We start from the raw sequence: 19352 nt of genomic DNA on the forward strand, positions 1-19352 counted from the left end.
GAGGAAGAGTGCACAAAATTAGAAAGTTCTGTGTGGCAGAGTAGCTACCTGGTTCTATCCAGGTGCCTGGGGAACAAGTCACAAATCAGCAGAAAAGAGGTGTTCTTCACTGGGCATTACAAGTTGACCAGTGTGTGCTGAAAGCAAGTTACCTACCTTGTCTCGAATCCCTTGTCTCATAACTTCTCTTTCAGCCTCCATCTTGGCATATTTGGCTTTCCTCTCTTCCTCTTGTTGCCGAAGGGCTTCCTGTCGTTCCTCTTCCTTCTTAGCGGCATCTGGGTCTTTCTCCTCATCCCCACCCAGCATCTTTCCCATGTCTTTGGTAGCCCCTAGAGAAAGCACAAGAGAAAGTCAGCCCTGTAAGAATGTGGTGAAAACCCCCAGGATGACAGCTCTCTCCTTCCCCACGCTCAGGGACATCTGTCTTTCCTGCTGCACATGGAAAGGTTTCTCCTTTCACTGAGGAAGCAGCACACTCTCCCCCCAGGCAGGAGGTGGGAAAGGCACTTAACCTGAACAGAAGGGTTACCCAGCAATGGCAGGAGAAGCACAGCAGCAAAAGGAAGAGACTATACTTGTAGATTTGTATGACGGCAGCACAGTTTGTTTGCAGTCCTGAAAAGGACAAGCTGCCATCCATACCACGTTTTCACTTCATCAGCTCAGCCAAGTAACTGAAGGTTGATTTTGAAGGATATTTAATGTAATAGGCAGGTAACACATCCAGAACAAAATGACACCTGGGCTGGGAAAGGAATTTGAAATTTTGCAGGGATGAGTAATCACATTCTTAATTGTTGTCAGAAATTACACATCCCATGACAGGTAGGACCTCATGGCATTAGCAAACAGTTGGAGTTGATGAATTCTAGGCTCCTACCATGGATCAGAAAGCAGCAGCATCTCTGCATGTCTCTTACCAGTTCTTTGACACCACCACCTGTAATGCTTAGTACCTAAGTGAGATCATGCCTTTGTCTTGTTCCACTGCTCCATAGATATTGTTCCCAAAGTTTCAGTCCCTGTATCTTCCTGAGGCAGTTTTCTGTTGTGCAAAGCCCTTGCACAACTATGCAAATGAGGAGGTTTCCCACATGCCCCTTTATCCCCTAAGTGCTGCGTAAATCCATTTATCCTTTATTTCAGAGACATTTTTATCTGTAAATGACTGTTAATCATCCATCCAGGGAGAAAAATGGTTGCTGAGGAAAGGGGAAGAGCATGTACTGTGATACAGCATCATCAGGGCACTGGAGGGCAGCAGCAGGATCAAGCCTGGTTGCATGGATAAAGACACATACCCTTTGGGAGCAGTTTGGCCCCTGCCTGCAGCAGGAAAACACTCCACATCTTTTACTAAAAGAGGTTCCTTCATCCTGAAAAAACATCGAAGGTCTTTAAATGCTGAGTCAGGACACCTCCACATTGGCTCGTTTATAGCTGAGATTCAACTGAATTTATCTGAGACAGCTTTGTTCTTACACATAGTCACAAGAATGCATATTCAACATCTCTTGTTTTGCATAAAGCAAATATTTCTGGCCTGTACAAAGGCTTGGGCTAGAAGGAGACACTATCAAAGACCTGCCACGTAATTGTTTGTTGGCATTATCAAAGGCTAAGTGAAAGAAAAAGCTTCTCACAGCTCCTTATAAATTATCTGATAAATTACTCTTCAGTGTGCCAACACGGTTGGAGGACTGTGACTGCTCTTGCTTTCCACATCCGTTCCTGGGATAGTGATTGTGAAACCTTGATCCTAAAGGGAAGAAACATCTGCAACCTGTCAGAATGATTCCTCCTGAGCTGTCATAATGGTGGCACTTAACAGATCAACTATTGCCTCCAATAACCACCAAGGAATTTGTAAAGGGGAAAGCAGATCCCTTTTCTGCCCACATTTCTTTTCCAGGTTAATTTTCCCAGAACCCTAAGCTGAAAGCAACCCCGTATCGAAACAACCCTCCAATCCCCTAAAATGTGACAGAGAAATGCCCCCTTTACATCTCACACAGAGAAGCATGGGGACACTGGTAATTTTAAGCTTTACAAGATCTGGTTGTAATACACAGGAATTTTTTTTTGCCAGGTGGGAAATAACAACAGTAAACATGACTGTCTCTATTCAGCTGCCTAACCACAAACCTCTTGACACTTCCATTGTTAGGAAATCTGTGGCTTGAAAGAAAAAGACACCTAGGGCACCCCAGACAAACCGCACCTGGAATATTTATGGTCCCTATCTACTGTCAGCCTTCCTCTACAACCATTTTGCATCCTTCATTGCAGGATCAGGGTAGTAGAGAAACTCTTGCATATTGATGGAAAATTTACCCAGACCATCTGGTGATTTCTCTCCTGTAGTGCAAGGAAGGCTAACTGAAATTGCAAGTAAGCTAAAATTTCATGGCAAGCAAAAATGAAATACAGCCTAGTTGTGTCACACATCCCTCCTGTAGGAACCTCTCTAGGCAGCTTTATGGTGCAAATGTCATTGATCGCAAATCTTACTAGCACCTTTAATTTCTGGGTCTCCCCTCAAAAGATTTCTCCACTGATGATCAAACTCATTTGGGTTCAATAATCTACTGAGTTTATCCCTTTTTAGCTTCTCTCCAGTTAGAGCTACCCAGACAGCATAATACTCTAGTTACTTAGGAAACAGAATTCAGCAGCAGAAAGAGATTTTTTTTTCCCCCTAAGCACTACTTCTAGGCTATCATTAAACTATAATGTCAGCTCAGCTCATCACGTAAGAAGTGAAATTGCATAACTTTCTTTTATTTCTTAGACAAGACCAAGCTTTTAAATACATAAGGCATTTTTTTCTGCAACCATTCAGCATACAGGACACTTAGAACAACAATAATGTAGTTTCAGGATCTTCATTGATTCTCTTAATTCACCTCTGATTTCAAAGCCACCTTCTAAGTGTTCAAAATGTTAACTAATTGAAGGAAATGTATTATAAGAACCAACATTTTACACTACATTTTAACTGAGGGATCTTGCATCTCTTTTAGAAAAGCATTTTTTCCCCCATCTCCTTTGTTCTTCATTCTAAATTGTAGACTTTGTTAACATTCCCTGGATAACAGCTTTGCTTTTAGCAGTTCATCGGCAGAGATTCCGAAGAATTTATCTACATGCAACTGAGGCGCCTCAGTTATGGGCACCAGCAGAAGGAAAGAGCACCTTAGGCTTTAAGCCCACTTTTGAACCTTCCAAGGAAACAGAGGAAGGACACACTTACTGAATTTGGCCAAATGATAAACCCAGTGGGTTTTTGTCTTTATTTTGTCTTTTTGTCTTTCACACCCCAATTATGATATATACCTTGACACAAAGAGAAGTCAGAGACTTCCACGCTGTTCACTAATCAGTAAGGATTTCAAATCAACATTATTTTTAACATCTTTAGACAAGGCTACAGAAAGGAAACAGAAATGGCTAAAGCTACAGGACAACACGTACCAACTATCACCTTTCTGGCTACAAGCAGCCCTGCCCTCACAGGATTAAAAAAAACTTCCATATGGAAAACAATCCCAGAAGTTGTGTGAAAACAAGTGGCATGGCAGTTATTTTAAAGTAATAGTAATTCCCTCAATCCATATAGTCTGAATAGCTAAACAATCAGTGTTAAGCCAATTACTGTGGGTGCATTCAGATATGATGTGCTGGTTTTGGCCAAGGTAGACTTAATTTTCTTCACAGATAACTACTTATAGGTTGCATTTTGGATTTGTGCTGAATACAGTGAGGATAGATACATTTTTGATACCACCAAGCAGGGCTTACACAGAGACAAGGCCTTTTCTGTTTTCTTCCTCACACTACTGAGGAAGCTGGGGGTGAAAGAAAAATTGGGAGGGGACATGGCCAGGACAGGTGACCCAAACTGCCCAAAGGGATATTCCAGAACAGTATTTAAAGCTGGGTGCAAGAAGGAGGAAACATCTGAGTGATACCATTTGTCTTCCCAAATCACTGTGAGGCATGAGGGGCCCTGCTGTCCCAGAAATGCAAAAACACCTGCCTGTCCATGGGGACCAGTGAATTAATTCCTTGTTTTGCATTGTTTGCATGTATGTCTTTTGCTTTCCTTGTTAACTGCCTTTATCTCAAAGCCACAAGTTTTCTAGGTGGTGGTGGGTTGAGGGAGCAGTTGCGTGGTGCTTGATTGCTGGCTGGAGTTAAAACGTGACATTTGCATTCCTGTGAGTTTTGCTGGGTTAAATTGTCATGATGCATCTGCAAAAGAGTAACGTGGTTGTTTAGGTACATGTGGGAGACGTTCCCCAGTGAAAGAGCAGAAAAGCAGGTCACCTGTCTGGAACACAGTTTTACAGTAAAGGTTTTGTGGTGGACAACAAGCTGACCATGAGCTCACGATGTGTCCTTGCAGCAGAGAAGGTTAACAGTCTTCTGGGATGCATTAGGAGCACTTTTGTAAAGAGGTTGAAGGATCCTTTCTATCTACTCAGCCCTGTTGTGACCAGATTTGGAGTGATGTGCCCAGTTCTGGGCTTCAAGATACAAAAGAGAGATGGAGCTACTGGAGTGAGACAGCAAAGAAGTGAGACAGCCATGAAGACATTTAGGATACTCAAGAATCTTTGATACAAAAAGAGCTTAAGAGAGCAGGGACTGCTTAGCCTGGAAAGGAGAAGGTTAAAGGGGTTCCAGCAGTATGTGTAAACACTCAACAAAACAGAATGAATATGAGGGAGTCAGATGGACAGTCAGTGAGAGAATGTGTACAAACTCAAGTACAGGGAACACAATTTAAATATTAGGAAAAAAAAAAAAAGAGTTGCAGAAAGTCACTGTGGAGTCTTCATCTGTGAAGATATTAAAAAATTAGTAAGCCACAGCCTTTGAGCAACCTGCTGTAAGTAACCCTGTCTGAGAGTAAGGTTGGACTAGACAACTCTTGTAGATGAGCAACAACCTTAGGTATTGTGTGACTCTGTGAGACCTCACAAGTAAATGTCTTGAATTACATCTGAAAGTGACCAAAGTTAATTTTGCAAGAAAAATAGTGAACAGTACATGCATCCCCAAACATATCCTGTATCTGAAGAAAAGTAAATTCTTAACTGTCAGACCTCTGTTACAGAAGCACCACCAACCATGAGCTAACCCCTCAATAGCTGACTGACATCAATCCAGCTTTCACACACAAAACGTAAACTCACAAATCAACTTACAAGAGTGCTGTTGAATTTGCTGCTTGACAAAAAAAAGTCCTAAATACGGCAGGGAAAGCTACAGGATTAAGATTGCTAAGGATGATTTACAGAGAAATATCAACTCCTTAGGCCTTCTTAATTAATTAAAGAATGATGGAAATTTGCACACACCATTGTTTCAGGTAACATAATTGCACTAAATCAATTTGCTCAATTTTCATTTCATATTGTAGACAAATAATAACCAAACCTGTCTTTCAAAATGAGAGCATGTCTGCATGCTTAGATCAGAAATGGTGCAGATGTTCTCCCTCTCAACCACAGGTTTCAGAGAAAAAAGCAAGAGGTTTACCTGAAACAGGCATGCGCTGAGGGAATTTTACTGGGATTTTTTTTTTTTTTCTTGGAAGTACTATTTGTGGCTGAGCCACATTTAGATTGAACAGACAGGACAACAGATTCCTCAGAGACTCTAAATCACAGCATGTCTCTATCACATCACGCAAACATAAGGAGCTAATCACAGAGTACTGTTCTGGAGCAAGAATGGGTCACTCATTTTTGCAGAATCACTTCAAAACTAGAACTAAGTACATTTTATTGGTATCAGTGAAGAACCATCAAGGTTATGATATAAAGCGTATGTCTGAAAAAACAACCAAAACATCTGGCTTCCTCCTGCTACAGTTTCAATAAAAGCGAAACAGCCCTTCAGGAAGGTATTGTGTAACATTTCAAAGTGGTACTTCCATGAAAAAAAAACCCTGTTTATATATTAGAACTGAATAGCTCTAAAGGAACCCTCACAATTTATCAATTAATGAAAACTAATACACCTACTGAAAAGGATTATTGATTCCTTTTGGAAACAAAGAACTGGTGCCAAGATCAGTGGAGGAGCTCATTTGAGAAATCAGAGTATCTTGGAGAACGCTATTTTCTGGTCTTTTTGGTGATGTGGGGATCTTTGATAAGGATCATTAACATTTTATCAAATGAAGAAATTTTCAATGAAATTCAAAGCTCAGAATAGACATTAATCTCTCTCTCTGCTTACTTTTCCTGATCCACTCATCACAAAGTGAGACAAGATGTATTTGTATGCATTTGTGCTTCCTGGGACAATCTGTGAGTTGATGCTTATTTCCAGGTCAGTGAGAAGCCTATCTTCTTCGGCATTAACTTTCCTGTGCTACCATGGGAAAGATACGGGAAGGATTCCACGAGCTTCATTTAGACCTAACAAATGATGAACCATGGGTTGTGAGTCCTGTGCAAGTTATGTAGTGGCAGAACACAAACAGGTAAGAGGAAGGAGTAGAAAAGGAGCAGCCAAAGCTTCAGTTCACCTTGTTTATAAATTAACACTACTGAAGAATGGTCTGCTACTGGGGGCCTTTGCTTCAGCCACTCCCCTTCCCCAGACTCAACTTTCTCTGTCTCTGGCATTTTACTTCAATCTTTCTCTGTCTCTCTGTATCCAACCCAGACAAACTGTATTGCCAAACAAAACGGTTTTTCTTGCAGGGAAACAAACTGGTAAGCTGAACAAATTCTCTCTAAAGGTACATGAGATATTTAAGGATATTTGGAGGCATTTAGAACACCAACTATTTTGAAACATCACCAATATGGTGTCATTTCCCCTGCAGACACCAAGGTAGACTTTAAAGGCTGATGTTGAAGGGCTTTTTGCCAGCATGGTACAAAGGCAAATGGAGGCACTCTGAATTTTCTAGAAATTATTTTTCACACATTATTTGAGGTAGTAATAGATTGTAACATGTGCAAGATCTATGTTTCACTCTGCAGATGGGTCTTGAAGCCAAAAAGTGAATGAGATAGATAGTCACTTTAACAGAAAAATGTTTTTCTTACAAGAGGATGAATAGTCTTCTTTGGTGGATAATGGAAAATATGTTTGTACTGGACACTATCAGCCTCATTAAAATAATTTTTTAGCTAAAATCTTAGTCTCCATGTTTTTATCTTCCATCTCTATACATTGACAGTCCCTCTCTAGCTACACAGGACAGTACAGTACTTGCACACAGACAAACATCAGTCTCCTAGTACCTGCACATTTCTGTAACAAGTGGATAAATCTCTTTCCTATTGTCTCTTTCTAGGTTGCAACTAGCAACTCATGTTTGTAAGTGAATTCTTCACTTAGTACATTATTTATTGCTTTGCACAGGTGTCATGTCCTTTTAATACAATTTAACTAAAACAATAAAGTTCACTATGAAACTTATGTGGAGACATCATTTTTGAGTAACATTCATTTGATCTATATTAGACCTGCAGTCCAATATCCTGGACCTTTGGAGCTCTCTTATTTTTCATTAAATCACAGGATCATGTAGGTTGGAAAAGACCTTTAAGATCATCAATTCCAACGACTACTTAACACTGTGAAGTCCATAACCAACCATATCCCTAAGTGCCATGTCTACACATATTTCAAATGCCTCCAGAGATGCTGACTCTACCACTTCATTCTTACAGTCTGTTCCAATGTTTGAGAACCCTTCTGCTGGAAAAATTTTTCATGATATCCAAGCTAAACCTCCACTGGTACAACTTGAGGCCATTTCCTCTCACCCTGTCCCTTGTCACATGGGAGAAGAGACCAACACACCCACCTGGCTAAAGCCTCCTCTCGGGCAATTGTAGACAGGTAAGGTCACCTCTGAGCTTCCTTTTCTCCAGGCTAAACGCTCCCAGTTCCCTCAGCCACTCCTCATCACACTTGTGCTCCAGACCCTTCACCAGCTCCCTTGCCATTCTCTGGTTATGCTCCAGCTCCTCAACATCCTCCCTAAACTGAGGGGCCCAGAACTGGGCACAGCACTTGAGGTGTGGCCCAGGGGACAATCCCTGCCCTGGTCCTGCTGGCCACACTATTGCTGTCACAGGCCAGGTTCCACTGGCCTTCTTGGCCACCTGGGCACACTCCTGGCTCATGTTCAGCTGCCATCAATCAGCAGCCCCAGTTTGGTTATTGTCATTTGGTTATTGTTGTTTGGTTATTCTGTGGTGGTTGTCTCTCACCTGCAAACCTGAAAACGTTTGTCCTGGCAAGGTGCAGATTCAGAATGAAACCTTTACTCTGCATAAACTTCCATAAATACGTTGCCTTCACAAGCACGTAGCTAAAGAGTGTCAGAATGTGAATCCAGGTCCTTCTTTGCTGGGTAGCTTTCCAGACACTCTGCCCTGGTCTGCAGCACTGCATGGGGTTGTTGTGACCCAACAACAGGACCTAGCACTTTGCTCGTCATTTGTTTTTGAGGTTTTTTAATTTGCCAACCACAATTTCCACTGTATGACAAACTAGAAACCATCACTGGCCTAATACGTATCTGTTATTGAAAATGATCCTATGGGTGTGTTTTTCCAGGTTGAAGTGGATACTGCATTTTATAATCAATTTCTGAAAGATGTCAAACACTCTTGATGGCCTATCAGTTATACCTGATTTGTATGCCTCACAGTTAGCATTCTTCCTATCTCATACTGTGCCATGCACTTTTGATTTAGTTTAGTTGATATCTCTGAGGAGTGAGATATTCTCTTAAGTTCATTCATTAGCTTGCAAAACTCCTCTGCTGGAAATAAAACAGAAAATAAAAAAATAAAAAATGCACGTTTTCTAGTTGAAATATATTCTCCTAATATTGTCTGATGGACTCATTCATTCTCTTTCTGCTCTGTGACCTTTCATGAAGCCTACAAGGAAGCATGAACAATTATTTTCTGAAAAACAAGTGTATGCCAAATAACTATAAATATAAATATTAAGATGACACCATTTCATGCTGAGAACTACAAGATGGTGGTACATGATGAGATGATTGACACAAACATACAACACAAATGTGCAAAGACAGAAGCTGTGGGAAGATTATCAGCTACCTCTGGCCTGGGCAGGGTAAGGCTTTGCAGGAGAAAGAACTCTACTTTCAGTTCCATATGTAAACCCATTTCACATTTTGCATGGATTTCATTTTCATCTGACTGCATCATTCTGCAACTGAAACCATGGTGAAGCACTTCTGCCACTAACACAGTGCATTAGGATAAGCTAATGCTTCAGTCACTCATGAAAGTAATAATTGCATTGATTGGAAACAGATTGTTTGGAAATGTAGTGAGTTCACATAAGCAAGTCCTGTTGAAGATGAAAACAGACAACTGGATGAAAGAATAGAATTTTAAAACATAGTTTATATTCCAGTCTTGTTATACAAGGTTTTACTTTGGTGTGGATATGTGTTTAAGTAGCACACCCATAACTACAAACTTGTCATACAAGGAAACACCTGATTATGCGCCTGCAAAGGTCAACGTTAGCAGTGTCAATGTGTCTGGGTCAGCCTGACCCAAAAATTTAGGTCACTTGCCTTGGGCTGGGGGCACACCATCAGACAAATGCAGCTCATCACGTTGCTGGTCAGATCTCTCCACAAACAGAACTTGGGCTTTCGGTCACACATGCTTCACACAGATATTTGAACCAACAGATATCGTGAAGGAGCACTCTCCCTTCCCCATTCCACACTGATGCCTGTGTCCACTGCAGAAGAGCACTAGGTTGTGAGTCTTCAAGATCCTGCAGCTGCGCAAAGAGGGGCCTAGAGGAGATATCTTTGCTCCTGAGATCCCTTCTACCTTCCTCCTACCAGTTAAATCCTGCTACAAGGCAGCAAGAGGAAAAAGCAAAAAGCTGTAAACAAAAGCAATCATCAGTCTCCAGCACCCAGCACTAGGAGAATATTCAGCCACTGTGCCCCCACTGGCTACAGGCAGCTTGCACAGGAAGAGAAATGAAAATGATGCAGACATAATGGCAGACATAATTCTGGGGTACCAGACTGAGCTGCCAGCTGAAGAGTCCAAATCTATCTCTTCTTTTGGAGGGATCATTACTACTCCAAGATACCTGGAGGGCCACAGTCTTCCACTTATGCTGAAAACTCTGTGCAACCCTAGTTAAAATGTACTCTGCCTTCCTTTCAGGCATACTGTATAAATACATTTCCACATGCACTACATGAAAACAGAAATCCACGCACTGTTCTTTTGAACCACTACACAAATCTCTTACCTAAAAGGCAAAGTGATGTCTTTTATTACTTGGCAAGGGATTAAGAGACATTTTAAGATTAAAAAGATTTACATAAATCAAGATAATATAAGTTTCTGTTACTGCCTCTGTTCCAGAGCTGCTGCACGCACCTTTGGGAAGTACTCCCATTTCTCCTTCTCAGGAATTGTGTTGCTCTTCATTATTGCATTGTAAAGCCTCTGGATGCAGGCAATTTTGAGCCAGATCTACACCTGGAAAGGTTCAGTCCCTTTTTCAGGGGAATATTCCATACAACCCTACAACCATAAAGCAGGAACAGCTTCCCGTATCACATAAATGCAGAGGCTTCTGTTCTGGTTTTGATCAATAATCCCTGGCAAATGCCTGTCTTGTCCTCCTGACCACTGTGACCCAGCTAGGATTTAGCTGTAAATAATCTTTGAACAGGTTCCCTTCCTAGTCCATGGAGGTCTACTCCAGCTGGTCAGGGATCTTGGGATGAGATTCTTCAGGCCAAGTGGAAGCACCTACTTTAGGAGGAGAATCTTCCTCTGGATATCAGGCTTGCCTGATATCTAGGGATGAAGAAATGAACATAGGCATCTTTCTCGCAGGAGCCCACCTGCACTGCAGCATTCTGGCATTAGTCACATGCAGCTTGTAGTTCCAGCAGAAAAAAATAACAGAACTTGAAAGCAGATCTGCTTGCCACAATATTTATTTGCCTTTAATTTATTATTGTTCCAGTCCTGCTTTCCTGACTCAGAGAAATTATTCACTTTGGCACAAAAAGAACAGCTGAATAAAAAAAAAATAAAATAAATAAATTGCTAACTGTGTAAATCTCTGCTGCTCTAACAGATTTCCTAAATTCATCCTGGTGACAGATTCCAGATCTTCTCTGTTGCCTTGGAAAATGATGGTCTTCTCCACGGTTTCTGACTGACAAGGTTGATGAGTCTCTTCAGAAAGCCCTGAATCGTCAGTCTGTAAGATAATCCTGCTGACTGGAATCTTCCTGTTCCTCTAAAGAAAGGCTAACAGAGACTGGAGCAACACCATAGAACAGCAGATTTTGTGACACATTTAGTACATACACGTAGAATATTTCTCCACTGGCAGCCAGCACAAACCTATGTAAAGACAGCTGAGATGGAGGAAGCCAGAAGAACAAGACCTCTCTCCGGTGAGAAGCAAGTCACCTATCTCTGCTGCCATAGAGGGGCATTAAATGCTGCTCCTATAAAGACTTCCAAGTTCCAGATTACTCATGTTATAGCTGGGGCAGGGGTGGAGGAAGATGTGGACTAGATGACTTTTTAGAGGTCCCTTCCAACAAATTATTCTGTGATTTCTTACCAGATTCCTTAAAATAATATGTTAGCACCAAAGCCAGCTGAATTTGTTAAGTAGGACTAAGAGCAAGAGAACATTTTCTTTAAAAAGTAAAAATTAAAAAAAAACACCAACAAAAAAATAGAAACACAAAAAAAACCTAACTAACTGAATAATAAAAAATAAACCAGAAGACCAGACATGTTAGCAAGATATTATGGCTGCCTCAGTTGCTTCCTCAGGGACTTAGGAAGGAGATTGCAAACTGTTGCCCTGGCCCCTTGCAGATTTTCTAAGAAGGCATGTAACCTTGAAGTAGACTAATGCATTGGCAGGAAGAAATGACACTACATAAGGGCACTGGGAAGAGCCATAAGATAAACCATACCTGAAACCATTCTCATACAGGAAAGTTCTAAAGAGAATCAGTCAAATCTTTTAGAATCTTTATAAGCTTCTCCCATGCAGTTGAGTTCTTACAATGTGATTAGGAACTTCTACATAGCAGCAAGAGAAGTTTAAACAGCTCTAATAGAGCAAAGCCGGTAAAAATATAGCAGGAAAGGTAGGAACTCCTTAGAAATAATTACTACACCTTCACTTATTTTCTTAATACACTTCAAGCAATGTGGATCCTTGGTAACAGCAGCATAGCAATACCCTGGTGCTTCTTGGTAGCTACAGTGATTTCAGTGGGATGATACTGTACCAGAGAAAAGCATTCTTTGGAATGCACTTTTACTCTAATTTGGCACTTGTAAGTCTCATCTTATTGAATATAATCAAGTTTTCTTTGAAGAAATGCTAACATAATTTCTGTCAGTGATCTGTCATGTTTTCTCAAGCCTGAGGGCCAGTAGGCAGGCTGTGAGAGGAGACAGGGTTGTCATAAGAAGGTGTGGAACTTCCATAGTGAGGCAATACCAGTGACTGCAGACACATCGTGCCCAGGGAAGAACTCTTTAAATTTGGGCTGTTCTCAGTGGTTTCTTCATACACCCACAGACAGTAACATAACATACACACTCACATACACACAAGCATTGTATCTGCTAGCCAGAGCAGCTCTCTCTCCTCTCTCTGCAGCTAGGGTTATTTGAGTTCTATGTGGGAGTTCCATCTAGGATGCAGCACTGATGGAACAGACCAAACTATCTGGAAGACAAAAATTGAGACAAAATGTCTAAGTGTGCCTCCAGGACTTCAAGAACAGAAACTATCAAAAATCCATTACCTTTCCTTAATTAAAAAAAAAAAAATCACTTCAGAGAGGTGATTTCTCAAGTCACTTCTGTTGTAACCACCACAGGTTTATTAACAGATCTAACATCACATAACATCATTGAGAATACTTTGTCAATGCCATTTAGTGGACTATTTTCAGAAAGCTGCTAAAATGAATAAAAGTACCCAAAAACAGGAGAAGAAGCACTGCTAGAGTACTCGGTCCCTTGTAAGTTCAAAGCTTTCAAGAGATCTGAGATGCCAAAACAGACATGAGAAGAACGTAACTGAAGTCACTTTCAGTCTAAGGGCTTTATTTGAAACAAAGTAGTAAGAAAAATCAATGGCAAGGTGGTCATTAATGTATTAAACTGTGTCATGTTCTAACAGACTAGAGATGCAGACGCAAAGTTGAAAATACGTTATTAAAAACAGGGGATAAAAAAAACCAAAACAAGATAAATAACTTATAGGAAAGATCTGCTGAACTGTTTTTCATGCTTCAAGTATGGTAATTAGGTAAGAAGTGTGAGGTTTTCAAAGCTGTCATTTGGTTATTGTGTGGTGGTTGTCTCTCACCTGCAAACCTGAAAATCATTGTCCTGGCAAAATGCAGATTCAGTATGAAACCTCTGCTCTGCATAAACTTCCACAAATAAGTTTAGCATGTAGCTATAGAGTGTCAGAATGTGAATCCCTATGCCTCTGGACTCAGGAAATACAGCTCCTGTATGTGCCCTGTGGCTATTGTGTCTCTTTTCATGTACACACTCTGGTTTAGCCTTTAGCATTGATTAACACAACTCTGAACTCCACATCATTATCTTCCCCTCTATGAAGGTGACTTCACACTTTTTTCAGTGCCTGCAAATGCTTTTCAAGGACCTCATTATGCAGTTTGCAACTCAGGCCTTTGAACACCTAAAAAAAAACCTGCCTCTTAGGCTGTGAGCAGTAAATCCGATCTGACATCCAGAAAAAAAAAACATCTCTCATGATTAAGAACGTCCATTTCCTTAAAATATCTGGAAAGAGAAAGAAACGTCTATTCCCAAATAGGTGAGTTAGCTTTTTTATTGAACATGTTCCTGCCTTGCAGTTAAGCCTTCTCTTTCACTCCAACATTTGTGATTCTAGGTCCTGAAGATCCTATAGGTCCCATACTCAAAACGAAGGCTGCTCTTTCTTTTTACATGGACAGATACAGATTTGTGAGACAGCTCCCCAGTCAGGCTTTATTTGTTGACAAGTCTAAGGCCACTCCCAACTATGTAACATTACTGAATGAATATTACTGAGGTCTGTGCCTCAGCTTTGCTCTTGGTGCCTCCTCCATATCCTGTCTTGTTCAGCCTCCATCACAGTGGGAACTGCACAACCCATTTTGAATATTCAGATATCAGAACAAATGTTCTTAAAGGAAGGTAGGTAAATTTTCTTGCAGAATTTTACAGTCATTTGCTTCATGAGACAAAAGCCCCACAGTGTTGATGAACACTCAGGGAGCAAAGACCTCTTGTAAGTCACCTTGTAGCCTTGATTGAACAAGATGTGCTTGTTCTATTTTCATTCTTCCATCAGTAGCTCTTTCTTTCACCCTTTTTAATATATAGGCCATGACTGCTATTCATCCATGTACTTTTCAGCATAGTATGGAGTTACCTCAGTCTATAGAATTACTCAGAAAAGCTCAAGGGATCAGGAGATAATTGAGCAAGAAAAATAATTGATGTAATTTCTGTACTTTTTACTTTAGGAGAGTCAAAAGAAAATTGAAGGGCATGAAACACTTTTGAACCAGAAGAAAATGTTTTTTGAAAACTTTCTATGAAAGACTTTAAACTGTTGCCTAATTTGAGATTTTGCATCCTCATTTAGGGATAAAAGATGACAAAAACAAGATTTCAAGAGCTCACAACTCTATATTAACCTCAACTCAGAGAAATAATACATAAATGAAAAGGTAACAATACAGTACTAAAGCAAAAAAATATTTTTATGTATGCCTATCTAGTGAAAAGGACAAGGGAAGAGCTGTGTAAGACTGTTGCTCTCACTCCTTGAATTCATCTAGATTTACATGGTGAAAGCTTACTGCGCAAGCAACACAGCTTCATTCACCCTGCATTCTTTACTTGTATGAATATCACCCTCTCCTTTGCCCCAAAGAAAGTATTTTAAATGATGGTCAGGTGCTCAGATAACTACAGATCAAGCAAGCATTTATTTTTCCTTTGGGAAATGTTGTCTATTGTTGTAAGTCTACTAAGCCGGTTCTCCAGAATACTCTGTCCCTCTTGTTTCCTGAATGGAAGGTACAGAAGGAGCGTAAAAGAAGTCCTCCACAAGACTCTGTCTACAGGCCACAGCCACATCTGTTGCCTTATCTTAGCAACAGAAAATCATGGTTTTAAATACCCTCTGAGGGGCAGCCACACCCAAAAACTTGATATTACACTCCGGTATAGGTAGGGCAGGAAGCATCATACATAGTTCTAAATACCCAAATATCAAATCCAGCATAATCAAGGAGAATTACATCCTGCTGTTCTTTTAAGGTAGGGGCAGCGGAATCCTTCAGAGCCATGAAGAAAGGACAACCATATTAATCTGGTGTATAAAATGACTGCTTCCCATACCATGCTAAGAAGCTGCAGGCTTTTTCTGTGGTAAATAGATATTCTACTCAGGAACACTGGTCCTTTGTATTCACAGATTCACATCTGAATTACTAGCAAACCAATTGTTTTACAAATTGTATTTGGTGGTTTGTCAAGTAGCTTAATCACGTCACGGAAGCATCATAGCAGGGTCTCTAACCTAGAGGAAAAATGACTACTAAATTATCTTTTTCCAGTTTTTTCACAGTATATCCTCTATGGACTATACTGAATGTAAATATGACTTCATTTTGTCATTACTGCCAAAATGGAACCAGAAATAGTGAAATTCAGACTTAAGAATGGGCTAACTGGAAGATAACATGAGACTCTGGCGATAGCTTACTCTGAACAGAAAATTCTGCAGGTCCAAGTTTGATCCTGTTTGATGTTTTTGTCAGCTGTGCTGTTGACTCAGGAATAATCCACATGTACAATTAATACACATGTACAATTAATACACGATAATACACATGTACACATTGGTTACACTGACCTCTCCTTGCTGTGATTCTGAGCACTGCAGTATTAGCAGTTGGGAAGAGAAGAGAACACTGTCGTCAAATGTCAGGACAGTACTTCTGGTGGCTCCAGAGCTTCTCCTGTGTCTGCCCTAGACAGACACTCACAATAGTAGCTGATGTACCTGAATTAACCCTGATGAGACATATTCAAGGTAGGTTCTCTAATACATTCCTTTCAAAGCCCTCCTTAGCAGTGCTGCTCAACCCAGTCATTCCCAGCCAGCTGGGAGCCCACTGGCCACCGAAGACTTCCAAGAGAGAGCAGGGAAATACCAGAGCATTTCAACACATCTGTGATTTATCTGCAGTCATCAGCATCCAGAACCAGAGTGTTCACTGTGATGTCCTTCCCTACCCCAGGCCAAGAGAAAAAAAAGCCCTGGAATTTTAATACCTACTTACTATGACAGAATGTGGAATTACCATCTCATAAAGACCCTCTTATCCCTGTACGGTCTACAGCTATTGCACTGCTTTGCTGTTCTCCACATGTCCACAAACCCTGAGACCCAAGGGAGAACAAGGACCAAATACAAAGCTTTCATTACCAAAAAAAAAAAAAAAAAAAAAGGTGAAACACAGGGATCCCAAGCCTTTATGCTTCAACTGGGAGAGACTGGTATGAACTCCACTGTCAGCAATGCAGTAAAACCACAGTGCACCCAGTGCTGATAAACACAATGCACCATTTGTGACAAAGAGACTCATTCAGCAATAATTTTTTTTTGTACCCTTAGTACTTGCTCCAGAATCAAAGGTCACTGGAGCAAGGCTGACATGACAGTGTGATCAGAATCCTGTCAAGGCTATAGCTCGTTTGCTGTTTGAAACATAATCCAACATGTAGCCTGATGTACTAGCTGACATGGAATGCTGTAATCATACACACAGACATGCACAGGAAAGGAGGGAAAAGCACAATTAAAAGCTTGTACAGAGAAACAAATACTGGTCACTCCAATAGCAAATTAAAAATATTTAGGATCCTCACTCACAACCAAGAACTGCAGGCATAAGGAGGGATATCAGAAGAGCAACTTCAGCACTGAGATTTTTAATAAATGCTCTCCAGAAGAATCAGGAGGAGGAACTGTTATTTTCAGTCTGTCCACAATCACAACTGCAATTGGATTCAACCTCATTTTTGCAGACAAATGGGTTGCAATACTGAAAAGCCACCCATTTTTTCCTGTGAGAAGCCAAGAGCTTGTCATTCACCCTATTCTTGGGGGGAAAAGTGAATAAAAAACATATTTAAAGGTAATATATTCTCAGCTATAAGACATGAACATACTTTAAATAAAATTAAAAACTGCATCCTAATCAAAGATCATCTTTGAAAAGATCTTATAGCAGAGGAATAAAGTTTATGAATTCACTAACAGCAACAGTCTGAAGGACTAACCTAAGAGAAGAACAGTGGATTTTGTGGGGTGTGTATGCAGACAGCATCTGTCATGAACAGGTGCACATTCAAATAAATAGGTAATTTAGAGTCCTTTTGCGCTGTGCAAAAGGTTTGTGCAGCTTGTCAAGGTAAGTGAGATGCCATGAAAGTAGGCCATCAGGAGTGATAGGAATGTGACAGCTTGGCTACAAGAAACTATTAATAGATGGAACTTTCCAGTCAGGGAAACAGATACCTTGCTGGAGCCCCTCAGAATTGGAAATGACTGGGAGAAGGAATGAGTTCTCCCTGTCTCTTTAAACAAAGGACTTAGACAGAAGGCAAGTTTCAAACAGTTTCAAACAGTCTGAGGAAACTCTGAAGAAACAGAATAATGTGGTTGTTCTTAAAGCAAGTAACTGGCCTGTGAAACTCCTTGCCACAGGATATTGCAAATCCAATAAACTGTCATGGCATGGAGAGGAGAACAGAGGACTTCCAGAAGAAAAAAAAGAGGGCTGCTAAATATAAAGAAGCTGCTTCCTGTGTAAGAAGTTCTGGAATGAGTATGGCTGGAAATGGGGAAAATATTTTGTGAAACATTATTCTAAGCTTCCTCTATTCTTACAGCCTTCACTATGAGCAGCCACAAGCAGCCATGAGCAGCAATAACATGTAGAGTTCAAATGACATGTGATCCTCCTGGACTGCTGGTCCAGCTATGCATGATGTCAAGCCTACATTAGAATTAATTGGGAATTGTATCCATAGGTTACTAGGTTTCGACACTGGGCTGGGAATGAGAGAATGAATGGGAATTATGGCCTTTGTGTTAGTGTTCTTAAGCAAAAAAAAAATTATTTAAAAAAAGTTACAAATTCTATTACACTTTACAGAAGCTGAGGCACATCATATTTCCTAGTATCCCAGAAATACATTATTTTTTTAGTTGCCATTTATTTTCCAAAGAGAAAGCAGACTGTGGGTATTTGTGTGAGTATTTTATTTAATTTATTTATTTTATTTAATGTTGCTACATGACATGGATAATTTTTTTGGTGTTTGGAAGTTTCAAACTTCCATTCCAGTTTCAAACTGATGGCCATTACCATCAGAACACTTTGACATACCTAGTCTGTTCTATCAGAAAGACCCTCAGTAAGTAAGATGCTTGCTTCCATTTCTTTCCCAGTTGGGGAATGAATCCTTCAGGCCACAGGAATGGACTCTGTCAAAGGAAAATCATGCTGAATTTCACAGATGAAATGAATGCTGCAACAAAAGTCTCTTGCTAAAGATTGAACTAGTCCTTTCTGTCCATCAAGTACACCCACTTCTAATAGGATTATTTTGTCCTTCTTGTTTAGGAACAAACTGTATGCAACACTAAGGATGTAAAATGCAAGATGTAATGACAGCCTGACATTACACAGTTAAAATCTCATCTCCTCAGGACAATTAAGAATAACCTTCTAACGTTTTTTTCTTTACTTCTCATATATGAACTGCATTTGTGGATGACTAGGTAGATAAATTAGGTCTAAACCAAGTACTAGTTAAATAACTGTTAGTGAAGGTGAAAAATAGAGCTGGAATGAAGAGAATATTATCCTTTAGCCTGTGGAGCTTGTTACATATTAGCTAATGAGTTTAAGAAGATAAGCATGCTGTTCAAGCTCATCAGCTCTTTGGTTACAGACATTTAAATTAAGCTTCTGGACATTTATTTCTGCTAGTAATTTAGGTGGCACAAGCAACCTAGTCACTCAGGAAACATGTCTGGAAAACAGCATCCCCAAAACCAAATAAAGCCATTTCTGTCATAATATTGTTTTGCATTGAGAGTTCACACACTCTGTTACATGTAGAACATGCTCCTATCAAACAAAAAGCTTTGAAATAACTAGATCAACAAGACACCCAAGAATACTT

At 40.3% G+C, this 19352-nt stretch overlaps 1 protein-coding gene across 1 annotated transcript in view; it reads right to left on the reverse strand.

Moving 5' to 3' along the window:
* Positions 1–19352, reverse strand: part of CPLX1 (complexin 1) — a 105833-nt gene that overhangs the window by 40644 nt on the left and 45837 nt on the right. Inside the window, exon 3 of the mRNA XM_015615156.3 lies at positions 157–332. Within this exon, the coding sequence (XP_015470642.1) occupies positions 157–332 (176 nt within the window). The remainder of the gene's footprint in view (positions 1–156; positions 333–19352) is intronic.

Source organism: Parus major, chromosome Z (assembly GCF_001522545.3).
Source record: "Parus major isolate Abel chromosome Z, Parus_major1.1, whole genome shotgun sequence".
Taxonomy (NCBI): Eukaryota; Metazoa; Chordata; class Aves; order Passeriformes; family Paridae; genus Parus; species Parus major.